The 10,701-nt window shown below is 44.7% G+C and overlaps 2 protein-coding genes across 2 annotated transcripts in view; one reads left to right on the top strand and one right to left on the bottom strand.

The window, feature by feature from the left end:
- Nucleotides 1-358: 358 nt before the first annotated feature.
- Nucleotides 359-9,375, bottom strand: nipsnap3a (nipsnap homolog 3A (C. elegans)). Its single transcript, XM_050041568.1, has 7 exons — nucleotides 9,240-9,375; nucleotides 5,796-5,886; nucleotides 3,287-3,494; nucleotides 2,975-3,136; nucleotides 2,759-2,908; nucleotides 1,328-1,414; nucleotides 359-1,194 (listed from the first exon to the last, which is right to left on the bottom strand). The coding sequence occupies exons 1-7, from the start codon at nucleotides 9,245-9,247 to the stop codon at nucleotides 1,118-1,120; spliced, it is 783 nt and encodes a 260-aa protein (XP_049897525.1). The 5' UTR covers nucleotides 9,248-9,375; the 3' UTR covers nucleotides 359-1,117.
- Nucleotides 9,376-9,807: 432 nt separating this feature from the next.
- noa1 (nitric oxide associated 1) overlaps nucleotides 9,808-10,701 on the top strand; it is a 13,136-nt gene continuing 12,242 nt past the window's right edge. Inside the window, exon 1 of the mRNA XM_050041567.1 lies at nucleotides 9,808-10,143. Within this exon, the coding sequence (XP_049897524.1) occupies nucleotides 9,942-10,143 (202 nt within the window). The 5' untranslated portion in view covers nucleotides 9,808-9,941. The remainder of the gene's footprint in view (nucleotides 10,144-10,701) is intronic.

Below are 10,701 nucleotides of genomic sequence, written 5' to 3'. Positions count from 1 at the left end.
TGTTCACGAACGATCTGACACATTGACCTCTGTATGACCTCTGTATGACCTCTGCGCTCATCTTTACACATTTTAAAATGTTTGGTATTTCAACTCAGCTCCGAGTCGGACTTCTTATTTTAGCTGCCAGGAAATCAAAACACAGAGAAAATGATACCCGTGAAACTGTACAAATGTGCAGAGTTAAATATTGTTTTGTTAAACTGATAAAACAAAAGAAATTAAAACTATAATTGTTTATTAACATGTGAAGTGACTCAAACTGTTTTTCATTCAAAGTCTGTAAATAATTCAAAAACATGATGCAAACATATAAATGATATATTATATAGACATGATTAACAGACAGACAAAGAAGACAAATATTCACGTCTCAGTTTATTATTTTTTCATTCATAAGTTCACAGCTCAGATTTAACGTTCTGTCAGTTATGTTTAAACCATCAAGAAGCCCCGCCCACTGACTCACAGGATTGGACGCTGCTGTCGCTCACACACTCACACTGATTGATGGGTTTGTTAATGACCAAATAAGTACATCTACTGAATTATTAATGTTAATTTAATGTTAATTATCTCTAAATGAGATGTCAGCCATGATGACGTCACTCGGGGCAGTTAAAAAATACTTTTCATTAAAAAAGTTTATTAACCATGTGATAGTCTCAGAGGCAAAATAACAGGTGAACTCAGTGGCGTGTTGTCTGTGAGATACTTCACATGATGATAAAGGCACGTTTGATTCTGTGTCGGATGAGAATCTGTAATTTGTTGCAACATGTTGTCGACCTGAGTGACATCATGACCTTCACACTGAGTGTGTTTTTATTCTGAGAGACTCCTTCCTGTCTGTACAATAAGAGGTCGACCTTGTTAATGTACTCAAGTAACAGACACACATACACACACACACACGCACACAGACAAACACACACATTTATCTGACTGCTGTGACGATGAGAGGATCTGAAGGACGTGTGACCGACAGTGTTAGTTTGGAGTTTTTAATGTGTCCATGCACCACATGCGCTGTGCTGATGGACTCTCTGGTATCAGAGCAGTTGTACAGCATGTAACAGCGTTTGTCTCTGTTGCCGTGGAGACACAGGACAGGAAGTTACTTCATCGGAGAGAAGGAGCAGGGAAACATGAGTTTGTTCTCCTGAGAGTCCAGGTGAGCGACACTGTTTCTGACTGAGAGACAGAGACACACACCTGTTACTGCAGAGTCGATACTGCGTGAATATATCATATATGTATATATGTACAAGGTCAGATGATGTCATCGTGTGTGGTGTCAGATGATGTATTGTGGGTGGAGTCTCACCTGCAGCGACCACTCTGGCGTCAGTGTGAGCTTTGTGTCGAGCTTCAGCTCGCTGGTCGGCGCTCTCGAACCACCAGAGGACGTGAACTGATGAGACACAACACATGACATCATCAACACACACACACACACACACACACACACACGGTCTGTGACATCACAGCAGACAGGTGAGCAGCAGGTCGGTCACTTCCTGTTGCCTCGTTTCCACTGCATGGTTCAGCTCGACTCATTTTCAGGTCCTTTTATTTTTCCTTTCCCTGCAGACAGAACCTCCTCAGCTGATCGTCATAGCAACACCACATGAAACTGCTATGACATCATCTATGTGACACTTGCTGAATCCTTTGATCAGCAACCGAACAGACAGACGTGTGCGCTCCATCAAACGTACACCACAGTGTTGTTGTGCTGTGTGTAGTGTACACAGTGTGTGTGGGGTAGAGTGTGTAATGTACGGTGTCGCTTTGTGAGCTGCCATTTTATCAAATCTGGGTCCAGCAAATAAAACTAGAATCACCACCCCGTGGTCGTATGACTCCGCCCACCAGTCAAGTTTCTCGGACAGTTTCCATCCATGTCTGTGAAGACATGGACGCTTCACACACGTTTGTGCCAAATTTCAATAAATTCCCTCTGGTCACGGCTATCGTCGGCACGGAGACAAAAAAATTCAGTCAATATTGGAAAATACTCGTTTAGGGAGCAATCACACCGAGATGAAACGCTAGAAATGTGATGCCAGTATAACCATTGTTTTCGTATGATACGGCGTGTCTGACCGGTGTTCAAGTGTCTTTTTAGACGGGCGTTTTAGACGGGCGTTTTAGACGCGCGTAGACGCTGAAAAGTTAAAATATTTTCAACTTTTTGAGCGTCAGACGCCAGTAGCTAGCGCTTCCAGTGTTCCAAGCGTCTTTGAAGCGTCTGCGTCTCTAGCGTCTCATGTCTGTGTGATCGCCCCCTTAGCCTCTGGGTTCCATAAATGCTTGACAAACAGGAAACAGGTCCCAACGGCAAATGAGGCCAGGTCATTGCCCCTGGTGGTCAATAAAGGGGTTCCACAGGGGTCTGTACTGGGCCCTTTATTATTTACTGTTCACAAGGTGCTTGTGACGAGTCTCTCTGACCAATCAGCGGTCTGCAGTGTTTTAACTCCGCCCTCTGATACCGGCTCAGCACTCGTAGAACCTCGACCAAGGAAGTACCTAAAAGAGGAGCCAGGTATTGTCCAAAACTTCTGACAATGGAAAACTGAAACAGAGCGAGTCGGGTCCAGTGAGCAGTGCGGCACCATGGAGCGGAAACAAGGCATCAGTGTCACCTGTTAAAAACCTGACAGACAGGAAGTCAAAGATCAGACAGCAACTGCTTTAACTCATGTATAGTTTTACAGTGTACAGTTTGATCAGTGTATTTTTTAAAGCGTACCTCTGTTCATGCGGCCAAACTCGTTGTGGAAAGCTCCCACCAGGTTGCCATACCCCGGTGCATCATGGGCGGTGATGGCAGCCTGGAAGGCATGGCCCCAAACCGCCGGACCTCCGGGACGCATCTGATAGGACACCAGCTCGTACACACCTGAAACACACCTGAGGTCAGTGTTTATTCACACAGCTGTTCTTACTGTGAGGAGGCGGGGCTTACCTCCCTCCTGTGGCGGGCTCTGCAGGCGGCTCCAGGGAACCAGGTACGTGACCTCGTTGTCCTGAGACGTCAACATCGGCATCGCCTTGGAGATGTACTCCGAGATCCAGGAGGGGTCCTGAGCCAGGGCTGCCCGAACACCTGTCCGCTGAGAGTAACTGTCTGAGGAGGAGGAGGAGGAGGAGGAGGAGGAGGAGGGGGGAATAGGGGATTTCAGTTACAGTTTGAAACCTCTCTCTCTCTCTCTCGAAGAAGAAGAAGAAGAAGAAGAAGAAGAAGAAGGTGTGACCAGATGAAGAAGAATGACCTCACCATATTTCCATATATGGAAGACTTTGTTCAGGCCACCGTACTCGACGCTCCAGTAGCCAATCAGCTCGGAGTGGGCGGTGCGCAGGTGGATCTTCTCAGTGGTCAGTTTGAGGAAGGCGGCGTTCTGGTCAGGACGGATGTTGTAGGTACGGAACTCATAGAAGGTCGGGTGTGCCTGTTGGGGGCCGGTGGCGAGGTGCACACGAGGCTGAGGAGAGGAGGGAGATGTTGAGAACCATGTGCAGACAACTCCTGTGTTCTGAGTATCACACAGAGCCTGTTTAAAGCTGGTGAGGCAGAGATTTGGAAACACACCCTCCACTCCTCTCTCTGTTTATCAGACGCCGCTGTGGACTGTGTCACCAGGAGGAGAGCACGGAGCAGCTCAGACACAGACCTTTAGTTGGTGTCCAGCAGCAGCGTCAGGTCTAACCGGTGTAACAGCAGCAACAGAAAGTTTGCTGATCAGGCGGTAAGGTGGGGCAGTCCGGCCCCTGAGCTGGGGTTTGATCTGTCTGGATTCAGGATGCTGCAGTCACTGACTGGAGGTCAGTCTCTGGAGCTGCTGCCTGCTCTCCTCCTGGTGAGGTGGTCTGTAGCAGCGGGGAGTGAGGCGGAGGACACTGTGATTTGAGGCTTTAGCTAACGTTAGCTACATAAAGATGAAGCTGCAGCAGCTGTTAGCCCTTAGCTCCTGTTAGCAGAAGGCTAAACTGTTGAAATATTCTCAGTTCATCTCTGAAACTCTTCACTGATACCGACGTGTTTTATTTAGTTTATAGTCAGACTCTGTTTATTAAGGTCTCGCTCGTTTAAGAAACTGGAGGCGCCTTTTTTTTTAACTTGTGACATTCGATTAGAAAAGGCAGTGTGGTGCGCATCGCATTTTGTAACCTGCAAAGCACTTCCTGTGTGACTGGGGCCTCAGTCCGTCTTCCTTTGTTGGGTGTCTTTCAGTGTAGTTGTCAACATTTAAACTTTCTCTGCAGGATTCTCCTCCACTGAATCAGACTGTCACCATCTGAAGGGACGTGCACGCTCATCTGTAGAACAGCCAATAGGAACGCCCCCTCTCTGAAACGTCCTGTGATTGGACAAAATCTCCTGAAAACCAGGTGAGGTGCAGGAGTCCTGTTCTCTCTGAGGACACCTGAATCCCAGTTTGATCTGTAAATGACTTCATAAGGTGAATGAACGTCTGTCAATAAGGTTAAAGTTACTTCCTGTCAGCCTTTACTTTGGTGGTCCCCTTTTCCTTTTGATCCTATAGGGCTTTTATTTTGACGCCTTCTCCTGGTGGAAACAGGACGTTGAGAACAAAGGAGAGAAGAGACGCTGCAGCTTCGCTCGATGACATCAAGGTCTTGAAGAACAGAAACAAGGTATTGCGTAATTTAATGTTTCATGATGTTTGTGTGGTGATGTGTGTTTGAATCGACTCGACAGGAAGCGAGTGTTTAAATTTAAATGTATCGCTGTCACAGCAGTCATCAGTGACATCACAGTGATACTGGCTTTACACATAAATATACATATATACAGTATATACACACACACACACACACACACACACACACATATATATATATATGTGTGTGTGTGTGTGTGTGTATATCTGATATGTATTTATTTACATTTAAGAGCTGATTTAATGCATCAGTGTGCTCTGTAGTTCTGACGGTGTTTCGGAGTGAAAAAGTTAACGATGCTGTTCAAATAATTTGGATGAACACACACTTAGACTTAAAAACATCAGAGCGTTTCACCATCGTCTGGCCTGGAGGTCTCTACATGATCAAAGGTTATTATGGGATTTTTACCCAATGACACCGAACTAAAACCGCCTACCCCAGCTTTAAACTGAACCATTATCTCCTCACTGATAAACAGGTTAAAGTCTGCAGAGAATTCTGCTTCATGCTGCCACCTGCTGGTCAAAATACATCACTACAGGTGAGTAACAGGGGAAGACATTTTATTTTATATTTTCTATGGGACTAAATACCTAAATAATACTTTAACACTGAGAACATCAGTTCTTCAGTAGAAAAAAACAAAGTAAACTAAACTCTGTGTTTAATGTCAGTAAAGTTCAGAGGTCATCAGGTGAACCTTACGTTTGTTTTCTCTGCAGCTGCTGGTTAATTTTAAACTTCAGCTTTTGACCTTTTGTCTGACATCAGATCAGATTGGTCCAAAGATCAACGACAACCAGCAAACTTCACAAAATTCAGCAACTTCAGTAACTTCAGCAACTACAAATCTGTGAAGCACAGATCAGACACACACACACACACACACACACACACACACACACACACACACACACACACACACACACACACTCAGCTGACTGATCAGAGATCAGCCTGATTGATCCTGGAGGATCCGTCCAGGTGACTTTCAGGCCTGTCACAGTCTGCAGCTGGACTCAGAGCTCTGGTTACATCTGGTTATTTTCTCAGGTGTAGGTGAGGTGTAGTTCAGGTGTAGCTGAGGTTAAACTCACCTGAGCAGCAGCAGCAGGTGCGGCAGCTGCAGGTGAGAGCAGTGCCGCAGCTGATCTCAGAGACGAGCTCCTTAATTTCAACATGGTGAAACTGTAGTGACAGGAAGAGAGAGGTGAGCGTAGAGGAAGTTATCAGACAGACAGAGATCCTCTGTGACAGAGAGGTCTCACTACACACAGGAAAAAAAAAAGTCCAGCCCAGAATGTGTACAGTGTTACCATAGCAACTGATGTTAAACAGAACTATAAAATAAATTTCAGTCACTAAATTAATTTCCTGCTTTTACAGTTTCCAGCTGATAAATGATGTAATTTAGGCAATTAATAAAACATGCCTTTTTATTTTATTTTTATTCTTTCTTTTTTAATTACTTTATTTTTCTTTATTTTGGAACTCATGTTTTCTATTTTTCTTTTTTCTGTATTTTTCGTCTTTTTCTTTTTTTTTCTTGTTGTTTTGGAAGGCATCTTGTTTTTATTTTCCTTTTATTCATTTTTTAATTTTTGTATTATTTTTCCTTTTTCTCTTATTTTCTTAATTTTCTTTATTTTGGAAGGTGTGTATTTGTTGCACGTGATGTGTCAAAAATGAACCGTTGGAAATCAAATGATAATTTTCTGTTCTTAAAGTTTTCTTTACAATTCAGTGGTGAAATAAAAACAAAATCTATAATAACAGTTTAAAAGTAAAAAAGAAGTCCCTCCCCAGTGCTTTAAAACATTATCTGACACGCCTCCTCCTCCTCCTCCTCCTCCTCCTCCCCTGTCAAAGGCCAACACACTCATAAATCATAAAAATACTTTCACATTATAAAAGAACTGTTGGTTTACTGAATACTGAGCATGTGTCCTCAGTGATGATGAATGAATGAATGAATGAATGAATGAATGAATGGTGGTGATGGTGATGGTGTTATGGATGTTGAGTCTCTGCAGGTTGTCTGGTGAGAACAGGACAGATGTTGATGGTGATAAATCCAGTTCACACATTTTGTCTCCTGAATAGTTCTGCTGCAGCCTTTGTTTGATTTTATATAATATTTAATTTTGTTTTATTTGTACCAGGTTTATCTTTTGTTAATTATATTCTGTCTTTTAAATCTTTCTAAATACATGTTTGTGTGTGTGTGTGTGTGTGTGTGTGTGTGTGTGTGTGTGTGTATGCAGCGATCAGCCAAAACATTAACCCACTGACAGGTGAAGTGAACAACATTGATCATCTTGTTACAGTCCAAAGTTCTGTTGGGAAACATTTGGTCCTGGTGTTCATGTAGATGCTACCTGATGTGCTCCACCCACCTGAACACCGTTGCAGACAAAATAAACCCCCTCATGGCAGCAGCACTTACTGATGTCAGTGCCCCCCCAGCAGGACAACGCTCCATGCCTCCAGCTTTTCCCCTTTTACGCCACAAAAACTGCTCAGGAATGACCTGAGGAACGGGACAAAGAGCTGAAGGCATCGACCTGACCTCCAAATACCCCAGACACCAATCTGATCAAACATCTGAGGGATGAGTTGGTGTTGGGGCTCTGTTGGGTCCTGTGAGTTGTGAGGTGGGGTACCAGCACGTCCCACAGATCTTTGATCAGATCAGGATTTGGGGACTGTGGAGGTCAGGTCGACACCTTGAGGTCTCGCCACGTTCCTCGGACCATTCCTGAGCAGTTTTTGTGGTGTAGCATGGAGCATTGTCCTGCTGGGGCCACAGCTCCTGGGGAGTGCTGCTGCCATGAGGGGGGTGCCTGGTCTGCACTGGTGTTCAGGTGGGTGGAGCCTGTCAGGCGGCGTCCACATGGACGCCAGGACCAAATGTTTCCCAACAGAACACTGGACTGTAACAAGATGATGAGTGTTGTTCACTTCACCTGTCAGTGGTTTAATGTTTTGGCTGATCGCTGTATGTGTGTATGCATTTATATATATATGTTTATTTGTTCCTGTATTTATATTTACACTAAAGATAATAAATAAATGTGCCTTGAAGAGGCCTCAGTCACACAGTAGGTGCACTGTATTCATCCTGTGCAGGTGACTGAAGCTGAGCTGTGATCACAGAGATACAGAGAACCTGTTGTGTGACTGTACTTTGTTTACTCATCATTATTATTATTATTATTATTATTATTATTATTGGTAATAGTAATTTTTATTTTTTACTTTTAGTTTATTTTATGTTTAGGAATAATGTCTTCTGTAATGAACTTCTTGTGATGTGTCATTATATGTACAGGTGTGTACAGGTGTGTTCAGGTGTGTACAGGTGTGTTCAGGTGTGTTCAGGTGTGTTAAGGTGTGTCCAGGTGTGTCCAGGTGTGTCCAGGTGTGTACAGGTGTGGGTCCGTTTTTCAATCAATCAATCAATTTTATTTATAAAGCCCAATATCACAAATCACAATTTGCCTCACAGGGCTTTACAGCATACGACATCCCTCTGTCCTTATGACCCTCGCTTTTTATCTTTCGTTCTCAAGGAAACAATAAAAAACATACTGGTAATTAAAAAAACCAGAAGAATCTTGACAGATGAAGAGATGAGGAGAATATTTCCCTCATTACTGAAGGAGAGTGTCAACAAGGAGTAAACTGTTGATGATGTAACACTGTTTCTGTGGACTCAGAGGGCTGAGGAGGTGCAGGAGGTGCAGGAGGCTCCCTCAGTGTTCACTGACTAATGAACAGGAATGACGTCACCAGGGTTCACACACAGACAATGGTCATAAACAGCATCACTATATAATGTGACGTCAAACTACCACGAGGCCAGAGCGCTGTCATTACACACGTGACACACGGCAACACCAGCTGTTATAATCGGTTCGTTCGAGATGAGCCAGTCCTGCGCAGATTCGATCACCGGCGATCTGCGCACAATGCATGCCGGTTAGTTTTGTGTCCGACTTCATCCCGACTTGCTCTGACGTATTACAAAAGTGGACGACGATAAAGCCGCGAGAGCGAGGCGGCCGCAGTTTTTAGAGCCAGGCGCTGCAGCTGCTCTCCACCGACTGCACCGCCTGGCTCTCACCTGATCTAACAGCTGATTGGTTTAGACGTCGACTCAACAAGATGACGTTTCAGATAAACTACTCATTTTTGTTGTATTCTAGAGATTCAGATTGTATTTGTCTGACCTGAAGGTTTATTCTGTGAACAGAAACATGTTGTGTGACTGATGGTGAAAACAAACTGATATATGGGTCTGATCACTGTTTTAATGAACTGACATCATTCCAGACAGGATGTGAGTGTGTCTGTGACTTCCTGTACGGACTGAAGTCTGTGACTTCCTGTACGGACTGAAGGCTGCTGGAAACTGTCCGACTTCACCGCAGCTTTTTGTCCCCGCCCCCCGCTGCGGCCGCCTGCTCTCGTCTACTTTTCAGGCGAGGCGCAGTTCATCTCGAACGAGCCTAATAATATGATACTGAAATAACACTCACACTGTCATGGAGACATGACGTCACAGGCCAAGTGGATATAACCAGGTGAGACAGAGTCCAGGGACACGCAGGAGAGACAGGTGTCCTTCAGGTAAAGACAGGTGTCCTCTGATGCTGCTCAGTTTCACAGACTGATGGAGGAGGCTGTGATTGGTGCAGCAGCTAAATTAACCCTGACACGACCTGTGCACGTGAGCAGAGAGTGAACAGCTGACAGATGAATGTTTCAGACTGTTAGAGACAGGAGGAGCCTCTGAACACACACACACACACACACACACACACACACACACACACCTGTAGTTTTATATGTATAGATTATCTTCATGTGTCTGTTTGTTTCATCGCAGTAATTCTTTATAAACAGTTTTTGTAGTTTTGTTTTCTGAAGCAGCCGCAGAGTGAGACCTCCTGACGTCATCACCTCCTCAGACGGCTGAAACTTTGCGACGTCACGATGTTTAAATTAATTTATTTAATAACTGATCGTGTGTGACCTTATGACGTCACTCGCGTGTTTGAGACATTTGTTTTAATTGTGAAAAGAAAAAAAAATTAACGGATGTTAAATAAACTACGAGTTTACGTCACATCCGTTCAGGAAGTTGTGTGGTAGCAGCGCATGGCGTGTCAGAGCGGTCTCGTGCGTGTGGAGCTCCAAGGTGAGCGCGGTGTGTTCAGGTGCAGTCAGAGGTGTTAGACATGTGGACGGTGTTCCGGGTCGGTGTCCTCCGGGCCGGGAGGACCGGATGGACCGGGCTCCGTCCTCCGGCCCGCCGTGTCCCCGCCGCAGTGTCCGCTCGGTGTCTGACCCGGCAGCTGAGCAGCAGAGCCGGGAGGAGGGAGCCGAGCTGCACCGTGGACCCTCAGCTGGAGGAGAGGTTCGTGTTCGTGGAGTGTACAGGTGAGACACCGGAACTCAGGACAGCTGCAGGGACTACAAATACTGAGGACTACAAATACCACATTGTTTATTAATGTATCAGTGATGGGTGATTGATTGATCGGCCTTTGATCACTGACAGGAAGCTGACACACTGTGACCCATCAGTTACAGCTGCTGGTCACATAATAATAATAACGAGTCCACTGAGTGCACAGGTGACCACGTACAGTTTCACATGGTGTGTGTTTGGGATACAGGTCATAGGAAACTGCAGATTAAATAGTCAACTGAACCCATTAAGAAGAGCAATGTATTCAGACAGAGTGTTTGTTGATAGTACGATTGCTTTATTGAAAGTACAGTAGTACCATTGCCAATAGTGGGATAGTTAGTGGGCTGAAACTGTACATTAGTAGTTGAGGTANACCCATTAAGAAGAGCAATGTATTCAGACAGAGTGTTTGTTGATAGTACGATTGCTTTATTGAAAGTACAGTAGTACCATTGCCAATAGTGGGATAGTTAGTGGGCTGAAACTGTACATTAGTAGTTGAGGTAGCACGTTGAAAGGCAGAT

The sequence above is a fragment of the Epinephelus moara genome, chromosome 4 (assembly GCF_006386435.1).
Source record: "Epinephelus moara isolate mb chromosome 4, YSFRI_EMoa_1.0, whole genome shotgun sequence".
Classification (NCBI taxonomy): domain Eukaryota; kingdom Metazoa; phylum Chordata; class Actinopteri; order Perciformes; family Serranidae; genus Epinephelus; species Epinephelus moara.
This window is presented reverse-complemented; position numbering and strand designations above follow the sequence as displayed.

Bases quoted from the DNA above. Each gene is read 5' to 3' on its own strand.
- nipsnap3a (XM_050041568.1), bottom strand. The intron at 2,909-2,974 runs GTAAGCCCCGCC...GGTGTGTTTCAG, and splicing joins GAGCCCGCCACAGGAGGGAG to GTGTGTACGAGCTGGTGTCC. The intron at 1,415-2,758 runs GTACGCTTTAAA...GTGTCTCATCAG, and splicing joins GTTTGGCCGCATGAACAGAG to TTCACGTCCTCTGGTGGTTC.